This window comes from Triplophysa rosa, linkage group LG25 (assembly GCF_024868665.1).
Source record: "Triplophysa rosa linkage group LG25, Trosa_1v2, whole genome shotgun sequence".
In the NCBI taxonomy this organism is placed as follows: domain Eukaryota; kingdom Metazoa; phylum Chordata; class Actinopteri; order Cypriniformes; family Nemacheilidae; genus Triplophysa; species Triplophysa rosa.
The window spans coordinates 13,759,237-13,783,663 of NC_079914.1; the positions used below are offsets into that span (position 1 = coordinate 13,759,237).

At 39.3% G+C, this 24,427-nt stretch overlaps 1 protein-coding gene across 2 annotated transcripts; it reads right to left on the reverse strand.

Moving 5' to 3' along the window:
• Positions 1-2,405: 2,405 nt before the first annotated feature.
• LOC130548291 (natural killer cell receptor 2B4-like) lies at positions 2,406-10,858 on the reverse strand. 2 transcript variants are annotated; one of them, XM_057324962.1, is made up of 4 exons: positions 10,531-10,858; positions 3,696-3,902; positions 3,442-3,533; positions 2,406-3,341 (listed from the first exon to the last, which is right to left on the reverse strand). In XM_057324962.1, the coding sequence occupies exons 1-4, from the start codon at positions 10,580-10,582 to the stop codon at positions 3,297-3,299; spliced, it is 396 nt and encodes a 131-aa protein (XP_057180945.1). In that variant the 5' UTR covers positions 10,583-10,858; the 3' UTR covers positions 2,406-3,296. The 2 variants fall into 2 exon arrangements, with proteins under 2 accessions (XP_057180945.1, XP_057180944.1); XM_057324961.1 differs by having other exon boundaries at positions 3,696-3,941.
• Between the last annotated feature and the right edge of the window lie 13,569 nt (positions 10,859-24,427).

A 24,427-nucleotide genomic window follows, 5' to 3' on the forward strand; every position in this document is an offset into this window, starting at 1 on the left:
TGAAGAACGAATGAAAGGGGCAATCATTGAGTACAGGCTGAGAGCTGAGGTATAGGTCAGGAACCTTTAGCCAGGGCACGATTCACCCTGGTAAAAAAGTAAAAGGTGCTGTGAGTGGATGCGGTCATGCTCCTGTCAGAAAACCATTATTGTCATTTAAGAATGATAAAATTACACGAAATAGTGTCTTTTTTACTCTGAAGTATTGAAGTTGTTTAAATAAAATTGTGCTTCTGTAATTCTTTGAATATGTAGGAGTTAAGATCATTAACAATCTGCTAATGTGTCTTTTTTACAAAGTTATTCTTTTACATTTTGAAAAACTAATTGTGCAATATCCTGTTGCAAACAATTATATTATCCAAACTTTACTAGAGGTACAACTAGTATTTTGTACAGATTTTACCATTTTTTGACAGTATAAACAAAGAATAATCAAATTGTTTGATTCCTTAAATTCCTCTTGAGGGGAAAGTGTTAATGATTTACAATAGTGTTATTTATCTCTTTCTCAGAAGTGATCTACTTTATTTTAAAACTAACAATATAATCTCTGAAATCATTTCAAATAGGCCTATATAGATAAACTAAAGGCAAAGGTAGCGGAAAATATTGCTTTTACTTTCAGTTACAAAATGAGTGTTACACGCTGTGATAAATATCGTGTACCTGTCGACATTAACACAGATCTTTTGCTCTCTTGACAAGGCCAAACCTCAACGCGATGGCAGTAGACAAGTTTGTGTTAGCTGAAGGGCTCTCAGCCCTTCTGGGGGTCACAGTGAAACTGCAGTCAGAGGTTTCAGATTCAGACGGATCTGTTAAACTGGATGTTACCAGTCTGCCGACGATTGCTCTTCTTGGTTATGAAGCGCTGGGGCTGTTGCTCAGTCCTGTGTCGTATTTGACTTCATTGCTGGCAGGCTGGTTTATTGGTGACCAGCCACAAACATCACAGGAAACCCGGAAAAAAGAAAACACGAGCTCTTCTCTGAGAAAAGTATTTGTGATTCCAGATGAATTTTTCGACCCAGCGTATGACTTTGACTTCACTCACATGTCCAAGTCTAACTCTGATTCTGACTCTGATTCTGACTCTGATTCTGATTCTGATTCTGATTCTGACTCTGATTCTGACTCTGATTCTGACTCTGATTCTGACTCTGGCTGCAAGCGCGGGAATGAGCCGTACGAGCGCCCGTACGGGTGGAAGCGTTTCGGGCTGAAGGTTCGTGATAAGTACCCAGACGGGAACGCTTGGCTAGGAACAGTCGGGTGGAGGAACCACTCTGATCCCGGTGAGTGGCCAGTGTCCTACCATGGGACTAGTGTACAAGGAGCTGAGGGGATCATTAAAACCCACTACAAGGTGGGCAATGGTAAAGTTCACGGGAGAGGAATTTATTCAACTCCAGACATAGACGTGGCAGATTCATACAGCAAGACATTCAAATCACAGAAGAATGGAAAGACTTATAGTATCATCATGCAGAACAGAGTCAACCCCAAGAAGAGGAAAATCATCGAGGACATGGATGACTATTGGTTGATCCCCATCCCTAAGGGGACATCTGCTAAGAAAGAGAAGGAAATAGTGGAGAGCTCCATCCGTCCTTATGGACTTCTGCTTAAAGAGGTGTAGAAGAGCAAACAGTGTTTTTGCTCTATGATTCTAGCTCTTTGGGGCAATATTTCTATATCCAAATAATCAATGGCTTTCACATTAAGAAGACCATGTTTATTGTGATCTAAAAAAAATTGTTCATTAATTCAGCTTTTTTTCAGTAGATATTATTTTAGTAAGACATTTCTTAGTTTAAAAAAATCTTGAAACTATCGATGCTTTACAAAAATCTTTGATTAGTTATTTAGTCATTGATTTCATATCTGTAACACTTATCATGATATTCTACGCACTCTATAGGATCATTAATGATTGACATGTAATGCATATTTTGTATTTCAAATTAAAAATAAATATTTGACCCAATAAATGCTTTTTTATACTTTGTTAGTTACAGACTGTTAGTTGGTTTCTAGTTTCTACAAGATGTGGAATAAATAATGAGGGCTGCATCCCTCTTGCTTTTTACCATATATACAGTATATCATTGTCATGTGCTGGTTGTCACAAGAGATGACCTCATTAAGAAAGGATTTATGTTTAATGAAGCCATAACAATCATGCCAAATACAAACAAAACCAGTGTCTTAAAATGTTTATGGACATCATTAGAGATTAGTAGTTTAAAGTGGAAAAAACATAAATAACAGTTACACCATAATACAAAAGATAAGAACTTTTGGCCAAAATTTTGGATTATATTTGTAACTACACAACAGGTGGCTGCATAGAGCAGTGATGCCCCCTACCGGTCAATGTTCTCATAACATGACAAAATTCACACCACAATCATGATCTTTAATACCTAATCATGTCTGAATACATGTTTTTTTTACCAAATGACCGCAATATGCACCAAGACATGTTGTATTCTGATTTAAGTGGTTATTAGCATGTGACTAATGTGACTTGTAAAATGACCTCTTGGACAGTTAAAAGCAACAGACAAAAATATGCAATACTATGCCATATTTAAAGGGATCCTCCGCCGAAAAAGGAACAAATCTGAGGAGTGTACACCTACTGTATATCCAAGAATAGATGGTGTCAAAGTAACACTTTTAATTTAACATTAGGTATGTGGTCATCCAATAAACATGAGCGCACACATATCTTAAATAGCTTTTATTTGATCTTTATCACAATGTTGTTTAATCAAATCATCAATTAAAGAGGTAATTTAAAAATGTGTCTCTCAGAAGCTCTAGCTCTAAGATAGACTATAAGAAAAGACCTATAAGAAGGAAAAAAGGAGGGCTAAAAATATGAACTGAAATAAGAAGTAAACATTTACACAAATTTCACAAGATCAAGTGTGCAATATATTCAAGCAGCTTTTAACAACTGGTAAAATGTAAGACATTTAAGAAAAATAAACAAGGTACAGTGGGCGGTTGTAACAGATGAAATATCAACATGATGAAGCAGAAATCAATCACACACATTTTTTTAAATCTAGGTAACAATGGTCAATTCAACAAAAGTGCATATTTAAGATAAGTGTTTGTCCAGAAAGTTGCTTTGTTACAAGGTGCGTTTTATAGGAAAAATGTCTCTAAAGGGTTTTAAAAGTCTGCTACTGTTAAATCTAACCAGCCTTTGTTTCAATGAAGGCAATGTTGTCTGCCGTTTGTGTCCAGCTTGCATCTAGATAAATCTCCCCAATAGTTTCTCAAATTAAATCCCAGTATGGCTGTAAGCGAGCTTGGATTTCAGCCTGAGAAGCAACAAAGAGTGATGTAGAGAGAAATGAATATTTATGAATAGTGGTTGAAAACAATATTTTCATGTTTTATTTAGAGCTTGTAAATACTTGCCTTTTTGCTGTGGTGAATGACACATGCTGTGATCCCCAACAGACACACAACAACAACAGCAACAGCTTTCAGCAGTGTGAAGTATCTGAATTCTGGCAATGCACAAAAAAAATCATGTCATCTAATAACATTTTACATAAAAGTTACATAAAATATCATCATCATGATGACAATGTTTAATGTCTTGATGACTTAATGTTGTGTCCATTAAAATCAATAAAGTTGCTGTAAGAAGACATTAATTGCTGACTCACCTGAACATGTCTGCCAGACATCAGTGATGTGTAGATGTTGTGTGTGGTTTGTGATGGGATTGTTGAAGACACATCTGTATGTGTTTGTGTCCTGATATTCCACCTCCAGAGGTAGAGAGAGTCTGATGTTGAGATCAGACACACTGATGCTGGACAATAAACTCTTTCCTTTGTACCAGGAGAGACTCACACGTGTCACATTCATCACTGAACACAACAACACACATTTTGACACTGAAGATCTTTCTGATGATGAAGAACATTGAGAAGAGTTGCAACAGTGTGTAAAAACCTTGTGGCGACTTACAGAAAACGTTTGACCTCTGTCATTGCCAACAAAGGGTATATAACAAAGTATTGAGATGAACTTTTGTTATTGACCAAATACTTATTTTCCACCATAACTTGCAAATAAATTCTTTAAAAATCAGACAATGTGATTTTCTGGATTTTTTTTCTCATTCTGTCTCTCATAGTTGAAGTGTACCTATGATGGAAATTACAGGCCTCTCTCATCTTTTTAAGTGGGAGAACTTGCATAATTGGTGGCTGACTAAATACTTTTTTGCCCCACTGTATGTTTGCAGAGAAACAGGAAACCAGAGTGCGGTCTAACTGAAAACTGAAGCTTGCAAGGGATTACAAGAAATCAGCTGATTTCTGAAGAAGAGACCACCTCGAAACTGAACTTATTTGTGCCTGTTTATAAATACTGGGTTAAGGGAAAGACAAGCAGTTCAGAGTTCCTGACATAAGACTTGTGTAGTTTTGTGTAACTAGTGTAGGCACCACCCACTGGTCCAATGACGGTATCCAGAGGAGTGGCGAAGGCTTCACAAGTGTTCTTGTCTTCCTTTGTGTTTAGTGAAACAGTATTTGAATGAAAGCACATTTCACTTAATTACCTCTATTTTATCTGACTCCAATTTAATAATAATATCTCGACTTCTCATTTAGTTTACATTTAACTTTTATCATTAATAATTGTGAAATTTGGACGGATGTCTGATTCCTCTGTTTTATTGTAAATTACACTCCTTCATCCGATTCTCAATGTCGCTTAGAGTCTCGCGCCGGCCGTTATACGCGGATCTCACGGTCACAAACTCGTCAGTCTTGGTCACTGCCAGAGGTTTCTATGACTAGTAATGCTCAGATGGCCGTCTCCAACCAGCACTTCCTGAAACATTATTTGATCTAGTCCACTTAGACTATTGACAACTTAATTAAAGTAATGATTATTTCCAACCAGAGGTCATGACCAATCCATAGAGATAAATAGACCAATCTTACTTCCTCTGACGGTAGCTTTATATAATCATGCCATAGTTTCCTATGTACACTTAGTTAGAATAATATTACAATAACCAGAGGTTTTGGTGACTTGCCCTATTTAGATTGGTCAGACAACCTATGTGCTGTTCTAAACGGAAACGATAGCCCCTACGGTCTAATTACACTTAAACTAATGCCAAGCAGTTAGCCGGAGCTCTAAAATCTCAGCTGGCGTGCCCAATGCTCCACCTAATACAGGATTCTAGTCCGTCACCAACCTGAACGTAGATTTGCAGTAACAAAGGATATAGAGTGATCTACTAAAGTTTATAAACTCAGAACAATACAGAATGAATTCAAACATAACAATTTATTAGCCAGGTAAGAATAATTCAAAATCCAATTCAAGGTTCAATTCAATAATCAATGGCAATCAATATAAATCAATAACAAATAACAGAAAATCATAAGAAATAAAGCAAAGAGAAGTTCAATGTTGCATACCTGACAAGAGACGACACACAGGAATTTGTGCGGGAGATCTGGCTACAGATTCCCTGATATTTTTGTCAACTTCCCTTAAATACCAAACCAGAACAAAGCATTATGGAAATGTTCTTTAGAGTTAGGAATTTGGCTGTGATTGGGTCTTGTGATCCTTGGGGCTGTACTTCATCTGCATACAGTAGGTGATTGGTGAAAGTCACCAAATGTGTGAGAAATGTTCCAGCACTGAGGGAAGTTTGTTAAGTTCTTACAAAACTTTGTCATTACATTCTGTTGTTATGGGAGTGAGACCATTGTACCAGCTGCACTGAGACCTTTTGGATGATACCAAACATGTGTATGTTTTTTTGTGTATGTGCAGTGTTCTTTTCTTGTGTACGGTCCTCAGAGCTTTTGGGTGTCCTGCGTTGAGTGAGAGGGGAGGAAAGGAACAGTTGGGGGTGCAGGGTGAGGTCTGCATCTGTGATTCACTTGTATGCATCGTTTGAGATGTAGGTGTTAGCTCAGTAGGAGTTTGCTGTACTGGAGGGAGTCCGTTGTTTCTCAAAGGAAGGTATCCTTTTGGCCTAGGTTCCCCACTGTGCTTAGAACCATTCTTTGTTTCTCAGGAGAAGAATAGTCTCTGGTCGGGACATCTTGGCTCCGACCTTACACTACGGACAGACGAACCCAGAGCTCTGTATGCTTTATTCATGTGGTGTTTGACTTAATAAATCTTTGAAGAGAATTTCTACTCTCCTGAGTTATTGAACACGCGGACTTGAGGATTGCTTTGCCAAGTCCAACAGCACACAGTGGTATCTAGTTTTTTGTAGTGAGATACCCCCCACCCTACTCACCCGTCCCAGATGACAATTTAAGGGGCAGTCGTGGCCTAATGGTTAGAGAGTCGGACTCGTGACCAGAAGGTTGCCGGTTCGATTTGGCGGGTAACCACTGAGGTGCCCTTGAGCAAGGCACCAACCCCTACCTGCCCCCCATGTGCTGCAGTGATAACTGCCCACTGCTCCGGGTGTACGTGTGTTCACCACTTGCTGTGCGTGTGTTCATGGTTCATGGAGTAGAGGTCACATTTCGGGTATGGGTCACCATATCTGACAAAAAGGTCACTTTCACAACCCATGAGCACCACCACACTCACGAATGCATGCCTCATATATCAAGAGCATTCTGAAAGATTTCAATAGCCAATGACAGCTGGGGGACTTGCTGGTTTTGTTAATCAATGTCTTACTCAGCCAGTTAAGAGTTTCGTTTAGCCTTAGATGGTATATGTATACAATCCCTAAAGCACAGGTTTTATCAGCTGGCAATTTTCAATGCACATTTGTGATCCATTTGAAAACCCAGCTATAAAGTCATTTATTTGTGATATACTATTTCTACATAAACCCACCCTGCTAAAAATAGTATTACATAAATTCTAGTGGTTTTTATAATACCATTATGAACCACAAATCTTTCTATTACAAAATAAAAAAAAATGTCTTTGGCATTAATGGGTGTTCTATTGTTCCCATCTGCATCTATTGTGTTTTGGGCAGGGTTCTATTATTTTCTTCAGCAGGGCAACCAACATAATGTAAAGAATATCCTGTGAAAGTATAATCTTTAGATTTTAATTTAGTTTGATTTTGACTGACTAAAGCCTTACAGTAAATCATATTGACATAAATGGTTAAAATCAAACTCTAAAGCTACTCACTAATAACTAGATTTTTAGCCTAGTTTTCACACACAGGGTCACACTTATGAGTGCAAGTTGCGCCTATTATTGACATTGATAGTTAACTATAATAATTAACAATGACAATTTGTGTAGTTTATCAAGCACCCGTTGCACTTAGATTGCTGGCAGTGTCTCGGTCCGTGTACGTTTTATTCATTTGATATCCTATTTGAAATCACATAACGAGAAATTGAAAAATGACTAGTTTCTCGTTTTTTCGTTTAGTTCACCAAACGGAAATTTCGTTTTTGACCCGATATTTTATTTTTCGTTTGCGGTTTAAAAACGGATTCTGGACTCAATTGGCATTCGTACATGTGGGCGGCGCTGTAACGCCTCTTTCACCCGATTGGTCAAATCGCAAAAGACCTTGGCGTTATATTAGACAGCAACCTGTCATTTAAAAATCACATCTCAAATGTCACAAAAACAGCCTTCTTCCACCTTAGAAATGTTGCCAAATTGTGAAATATTTTATGTGTTGCTGACACAGAGAAGCTTATTCATGCATTTGTGACCTCAAGACTTGACTACTGTAATGCACTACTTAGTGGTTGTCCTGCAGCATCAATAAACAAACTACAGTTAGTTCAGAATGCAATACAAGTTATTGTCGCAACGCGAACCACCGCTTGCTGTGAACTGTGCGTGATATTTAAGCAGAAATATGTGTTGCAATGTACGCCACGCAGTGTGCTGTATACAGTATAACTTCCACATCTAACACCCCTTTCACAGACGCTGATCCCAGAAAATTGCTGCTTTCAGTGGGATTGATCTAGAAAGGTACCTATTATTATTATTAGTAGTAGTAGTATTAATAACGTTGCCTGCATCAGAAAGCGCCCTGTGTGAACAAAAGGCATAATGCCGTAAGCTTAGAGGTCCGTATTGTGATGACAAATGAAGTGGCTATGAAAACAAGCGAGTAATTTATGTTCGTCAATTATTCTAAAAAAACAACAACATGAGAATCTGCGGCTAAACGCAGTTTTAAAATTACTTTAAAATTAATTAATACAAAGCGCTTCAAAGCTTGATCGCTTCAACCTTTAAAACACGGCTTTATCTGCCTGTAAACTGTGTCGACACCTAGGCTCAGAGTCGGCGCGAGGGTGCACAAAGTGAGGGGGCTGCTATGGTTAGTGTGTGTGTGGGGGGGGGGGGGGTGGGGATGTGGGCAGGGTTTAGGGGTTTAGAAGGGGATAGTGTCCCGAAATTTCATTCTACCCGTCAGATTATCCTACCAGGCATGCGCACATCAATGTTACGTCATTTTCTTGCGCTATAAAATCATACTTGTTTATTTTATACTGTTACGGCAATCTGATTGTGTATTTTCGTTGTTAAATCATTCTAGGCCTACATATTTATTTAGTACTGGTAGTACAATTATAGGGTATTGCACTGTAAATTAATCATGTTTCTTTTATGCTGGTATGATAATCTGACAGGGTATTTACGATGTAAATTTATTTAATGTGTTCATTTTAAACTGGTAGGACTATCTGACAGGGTATTTTGCATTGTAAAATCATTCTACATTCTGGTTTAGATTATAGCCTAAATTTTGCCCTGCGGTAGGAAAATCTGACAGGTTGGACAATTCGAGGTTGAGACACGGCACATATGCTGAGGTCTCGCTCTGTTCTGTTTCAGTGTGCGGCTCTTGGTGTTAAGAAGCGGCACTCCGCCATGCCCCAGTTTTCTTCTCAAGTTTAAGTTTTAACAGTTTACTTTTTTATCACAGATAATCGCGGAAAACCTGATCTATATGCAACGTGGTAGGCTAACCAAATCATACTTGTAAAAGCGGCACATTCGCACATAACGAGTGCGCGAAGAAATCCATGTCCGCACACGTCAGCCGCGCACTGCCTTTTTCATTGAGAGCCAGACATTTTTAACTAAAAACTAGTTAAATCCTGCCTATGCGTGCGCAATACCTGCGAGTTGTAGATAACAAAGCTTTTCATCCAGTGCGCACTGCCGTTTTGAAGTTTAACAATTCTAAATGTCCATTTCGAGGACAGCATTTCATATTTCGCATAGCTTTTTCAAAGCTAATAAATTGAACTGAAATAAAAGAGATGAAAGACACTGTATGAAAGACACTGAACTGAAAGGCAATTTTTTTTCATTCTTGGAGGAGAGCAAATGTTGTATGACGTTTTGACAAAAAGAACTGGAAATACACCGATCATAGCCTACATAAATTCAGCGGAAGTTAATAAATGAAGATTGTTAATTTAGACGCATATATAGAAAAAAATATAGAGAAATGTCAAAAGCAGACTTTAAAGAAAAAGTGACAGAAAAAGAATGGATTGTTCCCCAGTAGAGCTTTATGTCTAACAAAACGATCGCATCACAACACTAAAGAGCGAGCTCTTGCTTTATGATAGACAGCCTGTATCTCCACCTGTCACCGTCTACATAATAGTAATGCCCGTTTCTTGTTAAGCAATGCATACAGAAACGTTGCCGCTGGACGCAAGCAGCCCTTTAGCTTGTGTTTTTAACAACACATGAAAGTACAGCACAAGACAATGTCTTTAAATTCTGTTAACGAATAAATACATTATTTTTTACCCTCTGCTCTTGTTGTTTCTTTAATAAATATAAACCAAATTCATTCTCCAAATGTTTTGTAATGATATTGCCTTTTTTCATTTTAAAAAGTGAGGGGGCACAGTGACTGAAGTGGCCGGGCCATGCCCCCTAGTGCCCCCTCGTGGCGCCGACTCTGAAATAGGATATCAAATGAATAAAACGTGCACGGACCTGTCTCTAGCCTGACTTTCACAAGGTTGGCCAGTTCTCATCTCTCATCATTATATACATTGTAATATAAGTTTTCTCTCCCTTCCGCCCTCATTTATTGATTCACCCCGCAAACAAACGTTAGTGAAGTTAGCTAGTTAGATACAATTATACCCCTTACAGTTATGTTACAAATATGCTCATTTTATTAAAGAATACGCAGAGGTTTTAAAAGTGAGGGCGAGTGATCAGCAGAAGAAGAGAAAGTTTCATCCACCGGCGCTGGTCCAAAAGTCAGTGCGTCGCACTTTTCAGACACAAAACGACGTTGTTACGTATACTCGCGCTATTTTAAGTGGGTATACGGAAATCCTTGATCTTTTCTAGTGAGTATACGGCGTATACCTGCGTATCACGTAGACTACACCACTATACCATGCCATATCCATATTTGTAGAGCTGCACAGACTCTGTACTGTACTTACTGTCACCCAACTTCAGTAGTTTTGTACTGTTGGAAATAAAATAAAAAGCCAAAACATAACATGTCATTAGACTTACCGTTACAGATCATCATACACAGCCACAAGAAAACATCCGTCAACGACAGCATTAATATATCTCCGTGACAAGAAACGACATTTCAGAAATAACCAGTAAAAATAAGCAGTGTTGGGGAGTAGCTCGCTACTAACATTATTCAGTAGCTTGGCGGTAGCTCTGTCGCTAACAGTTGTTGTGCCTGGTTTTTTTCGAACCCCCCGGCTGAAGACTACCCCACTTCGCGTGCGCGCGGAGACTAACGTCGTGTCTCCTGTAGATGGCAGTTAAAAACCTTCACTCGGACGAAAACTTGCGCATTTTCCTGTAGATGGCAGTAAGAAATCATAAATGTGATTCATTGGTTCTTAAACCAAATCGTAAACGAGACTAGCAAATGTTACTAGAAATGGCTTCTGTTTAGGTGACGCGTGTTAGGCTTTACTATGGCAAGCCGAATTAGCTTTTATTCAACAACAATAATTTAAACAAGAATAGCTTTAGTATTTTGGGGGAGGGGTATTATTTGAGCAGGTTCATTAGTACCCACACGCCTGGATTCTATCCCCTGTTTCTTCTGTGTGAATACATAAAGAGTCGCTCACATGGATCTGATGAACCTACACAAGTAATACAGTATGTAAAATGTGACACATTATTCTAGAAACATGGACAGCTTTAGTATTTTGGGGGGGTATTATTTGAGCAGGTTCATTTTTACCCACATGCCTGGATTCTACCCCCCTGTTTCTTCTGTGTGAATGCACAAAAAGTCGCTCACATGGATCTGATGAACCTACACAAGTAATATAGTATGTACTCTTTCTGGCTCTGTATACTGTGGTAGTCTATATGAGACCAGATTTTTATTGCACTTATGCTTTTTGTTGTCCTCATGTTGTTCCAATTGCTTCCATGGTTTCCCTCATCTGTAAGTCACTTTGGATAAAAACGTCTGCTAAATGACTAAATGTAAATGTTAAATGTGACACATTCTATTAGGGTTATTATTTTCTTCTGTGTGAATACACAGAGAGTCACTAACATGGGTCTGATGCACCTACACAAGTAATAATATTCAATGCAGTATTTTATTCTGTTAAATTTAGTATGATTTGAACAGACAGGTTTGTTTTTCTTTTTTTTTTTAGATTTAGATTTAATTTATTGTCATTGCACATGTACAAGGCAACGAAATGTGACCTCTGCATTTAACCCATCCAGAGAGTAGTGAACACACGTACCACCGGAGCAGTGGGCAGCTATCACTGCAGCGCCCGGGGAGCAAGTAGGGGTAAGGTGCCTTGCTCAAGGGCTCCTCAGTTGTTACCCGCCGGCCCTGGGAATCGAACCGGCAACCTTCTGGTCATGAGTCTGACTCGCTAACCATTAGGCCACAACTGCCCCAGACTGCCTCATGGGGGTAATAACAGAACTTTTGAATGTATGAACTATCCATTAAAACAGAAAATAAATACACTGGTACAGTAGCATCCATTGTTTGAATGAAAAAAAAGAAAGCTACAATATCTGGTTAACTTTCAGAGGCAGGACACAGAAAGTTCACTTTTGATGTCCCCTGGACACATGATTGGTGGTACCACCGACTGCAGCAGTCACAGGCAATCTGAAATTGAGCAAAAACGCAACTTTCCGTAAGGTACTAGACAGACATGCTAACCACTAATGGAATTGTGATAGGTACAAGTGAATAATATTGAAATGTATCATGTAAACAGTAACTACTTACCCAGTTAATATCACCACTTTCCTCCCCACAGAGATGGCACAGCGCTCAGGTCATCTAAAATAACCAATTCAAGTGGAATGACAGGAATGCACAGGAAAGTCTATCAACGTACACCAAGCATTGCAAAAGAAAATGTATCCTATTTAAACCCATTTTGCAGGATAAGTTCTGCTAAACTAATCCAGGCAGACGAGACTCAAATTCACTTAACTAAATAACTTTGCAGCTTCAGTCAATCAAATACAGTCAAAATTAAGGGTGTAACGATACTTCGTATTATGATATTTCGCAATGCAAAAATGTCACGATGCGCATCGTAGAGAGATGGGGATATTTTACAATACATTTAATTCTATAAATTATGTATATATACAATTTATATGTCAAAGCATGTTAACATTTATGTAAGTCGTTTATATTTATAGATTAAGCTAAATCAGCATTCTCCCTGTGAATAAGTCAGCGGCGACAGTGGCAAGGAACCAAAACTCCACTTTAAATGTACTGTATATATGTACTGTATAACAATGGAGAAAAAATCTTGGGAGAGGCCAGACTCAATCGGGAGAGCCAATTTTCCTCTGGCATATTAAAATAGCACTGCTGCAATTACAGAGAGAATTATTACAGGAAACTGTAAGATTATACGGATATACTGTAAGTAGCTGATAAGTAACTGATAAGTGAAAAGTTGTGGGAATAGAAAAAACTGTCCAATTTTAGTCTGATTCTGGATGACTGTAGGTTGTGGCTGTAGTTATTAGCAGGTGGATTGCCCATCATCACGAGTGTCTCAGTGAACTGGGAAGAGCATCAGGCCCGAACCAGAGCTTGGACTGATGACCTCTGGTGTCCTTGGGAACTCGAGGATGGCACATGAAAAACAAAACAAACTGATATTAGCGTAAAGGCCGCTCACAGAAAGTATAAGAATGTTACACAGTATGATGGAGGTGGGTGTGCTCGGGTCTGACAAGCTAACTAAAGCTGTCCATGTTTCTCGAATAATGTGTCACATTTTACATACTGCATTACTTGTGTAGGTTCATCAGATCCATGTAAGCGACTCTTTGTGTATTCACACAGAAAAAACAGGGGGGTAGAATCCAGGCGTGTGTGTAAAAATGAACCTGCTCAAATAATACCCCCCCAAAAAAATACTAAAGCTATTCTTGTTTAAAGCTAATTCGGCTTGCCATAGTAAAGCCTAACACACGTCACCTAAACAGAAGCCACTAACATTTGCTAGTCTCGTTTACGATTTGGTTTGAGAATCAATGAATCACATTTATGATTTCTTACTGCCATCTACAGGAAAATGCGCAAGTTTTCGTCCAAGTGAAGGTTTTTACTGCCATCTACAGGAGACACGACGTTAGTCTCCGCGTGCACGCGAAGGGGGGTAGTCTCCAGCCGGGGGGGATGGGTTGAAAATAGGCACAACAAAAAAAAGTTCGTTCCATACCGTAAATAGTTTTTAAATAAACTCTTTATTGAACATTGCATTTAACATCAAAAGACATTAAACGCATTACAATTTGTAATGGTTTGGAGAAAAGTAAGAGGGATAAACTAAGAATCCTGTTAAGAGCGAAAATTTATTTTTTAATACCAATGAAAATACAATATGACAAAATGTTATATGTCAAGGAGTGAGAAATATATTTTTATTTATAAAAAATGTTTTTTTGTTTATAGTAAAACTAAACGTTTATTTTTTTATTAATGATTCTCTTAAATACTTTTTTTGGCAAAATAAATAGAGGTTAATATGTGGCACAAATTGTTACCCCAATTAAATAATTGAACAATTAAATACAAATGTTAACTATTAAGTTGAATTTTAAGACACCATTTAGTAAAGTGTGTGTTTTATTTATATGTTATGCTCTACATATTTTAGCATACTTTAACAAATGTCTGTATTTAAGAAACACACAGAATAGTCATTCATTCACTCACTACCTCCCTCCCTCTCTGTCACTCACTCATCTATTCATCTACTTAAATTGCTGATTGAGGAACATGGCATTGACCTTTAGGCCGTGTTTATCAATACAGTATGCCAAAAAATGTTTCCATGTCTTCTTGATACTGAAATACAAACAAAAAGTCATCATTCGCCTTGGAGAATTGACCCCTCAGGACCTTTCTGAGGACATATTGTTGATCGTCCCTGTGCATCCTCAAAAATACAGGCTCTGTCACCTCCCCATGGAATAAGTCTCTGTGACGTGGTACTCAGTCCCATGCTGAAAGTAGGTCTCTGACAATGGCTGGCTGCTGCACCTGGTAAAGTAAAGACACAAGTTTGTATTCATGTATGTATATGTGCATGCATGTATATAGGCACATATTCAGCATACATGCAATAGATTTCACTCCGCTGCCACGTTGAAATCGAAAAGGTGGGAAGAAAACCAGAAGGACAGATAGACTGCAATGGTTTGGACTACCATCGGGTGTCTGTGACATGAAAAAAACAAATAATGCATTTAAAAACAACGTTAGATTGGCTGTATGTGCGCGAATGAAACCTGCAAATGGCAGTTTAAACAGTCCCTAATATGTACTCACTTTACCAGCAGTGACTTTACAGATGTACTATTATTATGTTGGCAGGATAGTCTATCATACACTTGTTGAATGCACCACCACTGGCAAATCAATGTAACCTCCTCCTAAAACACACACATGCACGAACGCACACACACACACGCACGCACGCACGCACGCACGCACGCACGCACGCACGCACGCACGCACGCACGCACACACACACACACACACACACACACACACACACACAGTAGTTATCAATCATATTAATATCTGACTCAGATTAGACTATATTTATGAGAAATTCACACTGATGATTTCCTCCGCGTTAATTCTGCCAAATAAATGCCATTAAAATAAATTCGTAAATATTTTTTATTTGCAAATCTCATTGTATTTATTTGTGAATTCCATTTCTTTTTGTAGAACGTCTAACATATATTTATGGTTCTCTTTTTGTGCATATGTGGATTTAAAAAATGTTTGTGAAACTCTCTATATTTATTTGCAGATCATAGTTTATTTATTCAGAATATTGCAACAATTCTGATCCCATACCTTTGAGGGTATAATTCGTAGACGCCCGTTTTACCTTCCGACGCTCTGTAGGGCTGTCAGGAATTTCTCCTTTTAAGAGATAATATTTAAGTTGTACATCAAATGCAAAAGAGTCCATACTGCTAGTGCTATCACATATACTCATCACCAAATATCTAATCGAGCACATCCGCAGGACAAGGGTCGTGATGCGCTTTTGCACATGCGCAGTACAAATCGAACAACCCCTGAACGGAACGAGTCGACTGTCGTAAGAACTGGATTGACCGGAAGTGGCGTTGTTGGGGTTGATCCTCACAATGAACCTTTACATAAAACAAAGAATTCATTAGAAAAGAATAGAAACAAATCGTGTTTCCAGGACGGATCGGGTAGCGACAGTGCGTAAACACTGTGGCGTCTCTGAGGAGACATTATACGCGTTTATTAATCATGTGAAACTGCACAAAAACATGGCGAACTTCAAGTTCTCATGTGCAGTTCCTGAATGCCCGTGCACGTTTCAAAGCGCCTCTGCACTATAGTTGCACATGTGCCGCAAACATAGAAAGCCCGCAAAAATAACGAACAGATCTGAACATGATCTCAATTCTAGATGCCGTGTTGAAGGCTGTACATTTGTGTCGACTAAACTCGCCATCCTTTGTTAACATCTAAAATGGCACATTCGAGACGGTAAAAAGTTTTTAAAGTTATTATCTGCATGTGGTTTTCACAGATCTTTTTAGACATGAAAATGCAATTAGACTCCATAACCGTATAATGGTCTTTCAGGAACAACAGCACAAAATCCAGATGAGATCAGTGAATCAAGCTAAGATGATGGCAATTTCATTTTCAATGCCCACCAACCAACACCACTTGATTAGACTTCAACTGTCATTACCATAATAAATTTAACCATATTTAGACTTATTGTCACGGATGGCGGCAGAAGAACCCAAGCGCAGGCAGACGTGAAGGGGTTAACAAAGGGTATTTATTTACAAAACAACAAAACAGAAAACAAAGACCCACAATGGGGTAACGAGGACTGAACTAAATATAAAAAACTGAAACAAAACACTTCCCACGGGGGGGGCAAAAACAAACAAAACAAGGCACGACACAACGTCTTACAAAAACAAAAACAAGACAAGACAAAATAACAAAGGGACTTGGGTGGGACAACAAGAACAACAAACATGGGAGGAGGGGAGGGACCAAACCAGGGCCCATAGGGGGCAGTCCATGGGGGTGGGAAGAAGTCCCAGTCCCCGGCTGCGCTCGAGGGCGCGTAGTCCTAGGGGATTTAGGAGGAGTCCTGGGGGGACAGTCTTTGGCCCTGGGAGTCTCCCAGGGACCGGCTGGAAGGCCGGCTGGAAAGGGCTGGGTGCCGGCTGGAAGGCCGGCTGGAAAGGGCTTGACGCCGGCTGGAAGGCCGGCTGGAAAAGGCTTGACACCGGCTGGAAGGCCGGCTGGACAGGGCTTGACGCCGGCTGGAAGGCCGGCTGGACAGGGCTTGACCCGGCTGGGCCGGCTGGAACGTTGAGCCGGCTGGAAGCCGGACAGGTGACCGGCTGGAACGGCCGGCGGACACTACGCCGGCTGGGTAAGCCGACTGGACAGGGCTTGACCCGGCTGCAGCTGTACCGGGCTGCCGTGGACACCGGACTGCTCGACTTGCACGACGGATCCGCGGAGCGCTGACCACCGACTGGACGCCGGACTGACGCGAGCCATGTCCCGACTAGCCGGCTGGTACCGACATTACGAGACTGCAAGCGACAACCGACCGAGACTAGACACAAGACTGACGACACAAGACTAGACACAGACTGAGACACAAGGACTAGACACAGGACTCGACACAAGACTAGACACAGGACTGAGACACAGGACTGACACAAGACTAGACACGGACGGACCAAGACAGACACAAGACTCCAAGGACACAAGACTAGAGACGACCTGGACTGGACCCGGCTGACGGCTGGCACCGGACTGGACGCCGGCTGCACCGAGACTGGACACTGGACTGGACATCGGCAGTACCGGACTGGACACAAGACTGGACACCGGGCTGGACACAAGCTAGGACACCGGGCTGGACACAGGAGCTGGACACAAGACTGGACACCGAGACTGGACACCGGGCTGGACGCCGGCTGCACCGGACTGGGCTTCCCCCTCCTCGGCTTCTTCTTCCTGGACCGGCCCACAGGACATGTGGCCGGTTGCTGAGAAGCGATGGGGAGCCCGGTTAGCTCGTACCGGATGGAGTCGGACGGGGAGTCCCACGACTCCCTTCGTCTGCGCCGGCCACGATGCTGATGGGCGGAGGAGGATCTGCCCGGGGAGAGGCGGACGGTGCGGCCATGCCGATGACCCCGATCTCCATGACGCGACCCTCCGGGATCGCGGGTAGGGAAGATGGATTGGGTTGGGCTGAGACCCTGGGCTCCGGCCGATTCATGGCATACCTAATCATGTCCGTGAAGCCCAGCGGTCTCAGCATCCTCATCTCCTCCCGAGACAGCGGCTCATTCAGACCGCCGTTGAACAGGGCCATCTGCTCCGTCTCGTCATGGACCATCTCCCCTGCGGTCTCGAAGAATCGATCTGCGAACTCTAAGACATCAGGAGTAGCCCTGTCGCAGACCGCAGAGGAGATGGGCCTGCCTGGATCGCCTTGCCTCCATCTTGCCTGCTGGGTTCAATACGGGCTCATGTATTCTGTCACGGATGGCGGCAGAAGAACCCAAGCACAGGCAGACGTGAAGGGGTTAACAAAGGGTATTTATTTACAAAACAACAAAACAGAAAACAAAGACCCACAATGGGGTAACGAGTACTGAACTAAATATAAAAAACTGAAACAAAACACTTCCCATGGGGGGGGGGCAAAAACAAACTAACAAAACAAGGCACGACACAACGTTTTACAAAAACAAACACGGCAGGGTGACTAAGACTAAAACACAACACTCACATTACACAAACAGGGCAAATAACAGGAACACGGGCTGTAACAAACCCACCGGCCTAAAACAGGACACACGCTCTTAACCAGAAACACAGCTTAACAGAACACGGCTGTAACAGGAACACGGGCTGTAACAGGAACACGGGCTGTAACAGGAACACGGGCTATAACAGGAACACGAGCTGTAACAGGAACACGAGCACCGACATGAGCACATACACAATGCAATACACGAGCACAGGACAAAGAAACAAGAGGGTATATATAGGGAAGACAAACGAGGGATAACGACAAGGAGCGGGGCCAATGACGAGACACTGGAGAGAACGCATATTATTGTCAAAAGGACAATAATATGTTTCTCTCCACACATAACCAAAGGCTTTGCCATGGCTCTGCTACAGGACCAAGAAAAACATGACTAAGGAAGCAGAGCCATGACACTTACAGTCTGATGAATACTCATAGATAATTAACCAGGTTTCTCCTACAATTAAAATGCTAACATTGTTTTCTATGATGTGTAAGAAACACCTCATGTCAGAAAAGGTAGTTTAGTGTTTCATGAGCCTTAAAGATGTTTTGTTTTCATATGTTAATACAGTTAAAGAAGTTCATAAAAATTTAAATTAGCCTTTTTATTTTAATTAGTTTTATTTTAGACTTTTATTGGAATACAAACACTGGTCATCCAAATACATAGCACATCAAATATGATAAACAGAATATCAAAAGAACCAATTCGTTTTTTTAACTTCTCAAATATAGATTACTTTTTAAAATATCTTCTTTGCATCTTTCTGCATTTGCTGCTAAAAGACTTTGGTTGCCTGGATAGATAAAAATGAAGAGAGAATATTATTGAATTTATGTTCTGAAAATGAACCAGTTTTGTGGGTGAGCAAACAATGAAAAAATATATTTATATCTTAACTAATGTTTAAAACACATTTACATGTAAAAATATCGAATGAATTCGTTGTTTTATGTAAAGGTTCATTGTGAGGATCAACCCCAACATCAAGTGCTCCTCTAAGTTCCAAGTCAGCAAACAAAGTGGGAAGATGGTGCAAAGAACACTGGCCTGAACCCTCATGTATCCGCCTTCATTAAAGAGTTTCTGGATTACAGTTAAGATAGAGCAAATGCATTCTACCCAGGAGAGTCTGTTGGATTTGTACGTGTTCTTTGATTGTTTGATTGTTCATAGATTGATCTTGTTATTACAGTATTTTTAATCAATTCATGAACAAATTCAGCCATATGACACTATAAATGTGACTGCAGGTTTGCACAAAACACTACTTTAAGCAAATGCATTTCACTCAGGAGTTTTTGAATTTGTAAGTTTTGAAGATTGATCTTGTGACTGAATTTGTTGATGAATTGATTTTAAATCTCTATTGTGTTTGTGTATAAATGTGACTGCAGGTTTGAGCGCAGTTTTGAGAGAACGGTTGCTAGTTTAAGCAAATACAGTCTACTTAGGAGTTTTTGAATTTGTAAGTTTTAAAGATTGTTCTTATGACTGAAATTGGTGGTGTATTGATTTAAAATACTCTATTGTGTGCAGATGTGACTGCAGGTTTGAGAGTGTCTGAGAGCAGGTTTGAAAGAACAGTTGCGGTTAAGCAAACTCAGGAGAGTATTTTTTATTTGTAGCTGTTAATGAACTGATTTTAAATACTTCAATATGATGCTTTTGTGTATCAATGTGACTGCCAGGTTGGAACAAAACTACTTTAAGCAAATGCATTCCACTCAGGAGTTTTTTGAATTTGTAAGTTTTGAAGATTGTTCTTATGACTAAAATTGTTCATGAATTTATTTAAAATACTCTTGACGAAATGTTTCTGCAAGTTTGAAAAACAGAGAAAAATGTTTGTGGAAAGAACTGTTGCAATTGAACAATAAAGTTTTAAAAAGTGACTTTTTGTCATTGTTTATTTTTATTTACTGGAACATGTTACAGTAAATACAGTCATTTAAAATGTGTACAGTTTTACAAATTTTCTTAATTACGTTTTACAGTAAAAAAACTGTACAGTAAATACATTTACAGCGAATTAAATAATACTTTAAATACATTTACAGCAAGTTAATATTACTGTAAATATTAATACAGTATTTTTACTAAGTATAATTTACAAGTTACTGGCAAACTGCTGCCAGTAAGTTACTGTAAATTCTACAGGAAAATTCTAACAGTGTAGTGTTATGTATCTCATTTTCAGAAGTGATCTACTTTATTTTAAAACTAACAATATCATCTCTGAAATTATTTTAGATAGGCCTATAGATAAACTAAAGGCAAAGTTAGCGGAAAATATTGCTTTTACTTTCAGTTACAGAGTTAGTGTTACACGATGTTATAAATATCCCTTGCCTGTCGACATTAACACAGATCTCTTGCTCTCTTGACAAGGCCAAACGTCAACGCGATGACAGTAGACAAGTTTGTGTTAGCTGAAGAACTCTCAGCCCTTCTGGGAGTCACAGTGAAACTGCAGTCAGAGGTTTCAGATTCAGACGGAACTGTTAAACTGGATGTTACCAGTCTTCCGACGATTACCCTTCTTTGTTATGAATCGCTGTCAGAGTTGGCGACCGGTCCTGTGTCGAATTTGACTTCATTGCTGGCAGGCTGGTTTATTGGTGACCAGCCACAAACATCACAGGAATCCCAGAAAAAAGAAAACACAAGCTCCTCTCTGACCAAAGTATTATTTGTGATCCCAGATGAATTCTTCGACCCACAGTATGACTTTGACTTCACTCACATGTCCAAGTCTAACTCTGATTCTGACTGCAAGCGCGGAGACGAGCCGTACGAGCGCCCGTACGGGTGGAAGCGTTTCGCACTGAAGGTGTGGAATAAGTACCCGGACGGGAACGCTTGGCTGGGAACAGACGGGTGGAGGAACCACTCTGATCCCGGTGAGTGGCCAGTGTCCTACCATGGGACTAGTGTACAAGGAGCTAAGGGGATCATTAAAACCCGCTACAAGGTGGGCGATGGTCAAGTTCACGGGAGAGGAATTTATTCAACTCCAGACATAGACGAGGCAGATTCATACAGCAAGACATTCAAATCACAGAAGAATGGAAAGACTTATAGTATCATCATGCAGAACAGAGTCAACCCCAAGGAGAGGAAAATCATCGAGGACATCGACGACTATTGGTTGATCCCCATCCCTGATGGGACATCTGCTGAGAAAGAGAAGGAAATAGTGGAGAGATCCATCCGTCCTTATGGACTTCTGCTTAAAGAGGTGTAGAAGAGCAAACAGTGTTTTTGCTCTATGATTCTGGCTCTTTGGGGCAATATTTCTATATCCAAATAATCAATAGCTTTCACATTAACAAGATTGTGTTTATTGTGATTTAAAATTTAAAATGTTTAGATTTTTTTCCTGTTCATTAATTCAGCTTTTTTTCAGTAAACCGATATTATTTTAGTTAGACATTTCTTAGTTTAAAAAAATCTTGAAACCTACTATAGAATTATTTGCTTTGCAATATCCTTTAGTAGTTATTTAGTCATTGATTTCATATCTGTAACACGTATATGAAATGTAACGCATATTCTGCAAACTCTATATGGGATCATTAATGATTTACATGTAATGCATATTTTGTATTGCAAATTAAAAATAAATCTTTGAATCCCAATAAATGCAACATTTTGTTTGCGTTTGATCGAGTTAATTACCTTACTTTTTACTTGGTTACACTTACAGACTGCGTTCTGGTTGGTTTCTAGATGTGGAATTAAAACGTGTTTATGTTTGCAATCACTGCCTTAATAATCGGGCTGCGTCCCTTTTTCTTTTTACTGTTGAACTCACTGCCCATTTCTGCCCACACGGTCATATTTGTGATATGAATGTTTTCCCTGATCATGTTTGTACTCATGTGGGAAAAGGGAAATTGAGGTTTTTTGGTGGAATTTGTAAAGAAATCTCCAGTTAAAGTGTTCTTGAAGTTTGTCTTAGCATTTGTACTTACAACAACTTCACACAAGCATGTAATCAGATATGATACTCTTTCTATTCCTGGCCAAATGAGGCGATGTTGGCAGGGCTGCAAAAACTGAGGGACAGCTATATATAATCGAGCTATCTGTTAAATACCTAAAACAACTTTGATTTTAGCATGTTGTAACCCACAATGTTTTTTAAGCAGAAAATGATTTTTGCTGCGATTAATTTAAATGAGGTAACTCAACACAATTTTTTGCAAATTTTGGTCACAACGTAATTTTTTCATGTTCAGTTATGTAACTTAATCCATTCATGTTGGCACTACGTAAATAATTTGTGTTGTGTTAACATATAATTGTTACAACTAGGCAGAGGATTTATATTTCCCAGCATGCTTTGCGTAAAACTGCATTTTAAGAGTTATTTTCATAAGTGTTGTTTTATGTGTTTTTCAGTAAAGAAAAAGACTTGTTAGTGTTTAATGTTCATTTATCTTTGAGATTTAGAGGAGTTATTCGTATTTTTAAGTTTTGTAGTTACCATATAAAGCGTTGCCTTTGCGTTGCTTAGGCAGTCATATTATAAATTTATAATAATATATAACTTCTGTTAAGCTCTTATAGCTTAGTAGCTATATTGTTAGAGATAAAATAAATTATATGTCACATTAACTAAAAACACTTATGTTGAGGACGTTAAATGAAAATATGAAACGTTAATATATAAAAATCATGTTTGTTTAACAAACATAAATTTGGCAACTTGAACATAATGAAATTATGCTGAGTATTAAACAACTTTATTATGAGCAACCGATGTACATATAACCATAATCATATAACCGATGTTTCAGATGACGCAGATGGGGTTTAGAAGGTTGTTTCTGACACGTGCTTTGCCTTGAATAAATAAAGTCATTGTCCATACCATTGGAAGAAAGTCAGATATGCCAATCCATTTATTGTCCTTTATTGCAAATAACAAAAATAAAACTTCAAACTTAACTTCGATTTTCTATTAATAAACATGTATTCTGTTCAAAACAAACTGTTAACGTGCACGAGCACAGTCCAGCACCATACGCTGCACAGTGGACACGGCACGGTCATTAAGTTTGTTTGACCTTCCATTGCGCCACCTGTAACTCATCAGCACTTGTCTTAAATATAGCCTACTAAAAATTCTCATAGGCCCTCTAGTGTTATAAACAAAATTACAATTCAATAAAATGGCTCCAACAATATGTTATAGATGACTGGTTTAGAGAAAATAGATCATGGGAAATGTACTGCACAGGAGCACCAATAATGATTCATTCTGCGTATCAAGCACTGTCTGTAATGTGGATAATGTCCTTACAGTGATGGGATGAAACTGCCGTCTTAAGAGACTGTCTGTGAGTGATACAGGAGTCTTGGAAATATGCTTTTTTTTCAATTTAGTCTTTATCAATTTAACTGTTCACACACGCACGCACGCACTTGCCGGTAAATTTGTTCACAAATAAAGTAAAGAAATTGCAAAATTATGTTCTAGAATATTTTTTATTACATTTTGATTAATGTTGCAACTGTCCCCAGTTATGGTCATACGGTAGGTAGCTGACCAGCCCAGTCTCATGAATTGCGTACACGCGGGTTGCATTATCGTGAAATACGTACGTCAAAGTTCGATTTTGCGTGCATAAATACGCCTATTTTTGCGTGCATATGATAGGGTGAATTGCCCTAAAGTGGGACACTGCCTAATGTGGGACACTTAAGGGGTAATGTTTGTAGCCCCCCCTAAATGTACGAATGACAGTGAAACTATTGGTTAGTCAAAGCGTTTATATATTATATATATATATTTTGCAATATTAGAATGCTATTACTGCAGATGTTTAAAGGAGTAGTTCACCTTCAAAATGAAAATTCTGTCATTATTTACTCACCGTCTTGTCATTTCAAACCTGTACAACTTTCTTTCTTCTGCAAAAAGGCCTATGCATGTTGTTGTTGTAGCTTATGTGTTTGTTAAGTAAAGTGAAAGAAATAAGACATCAGTAAAGAAATTTTGACTTTGCATTTTCTGTGCAACTTGTTTCTATCATAACAACAT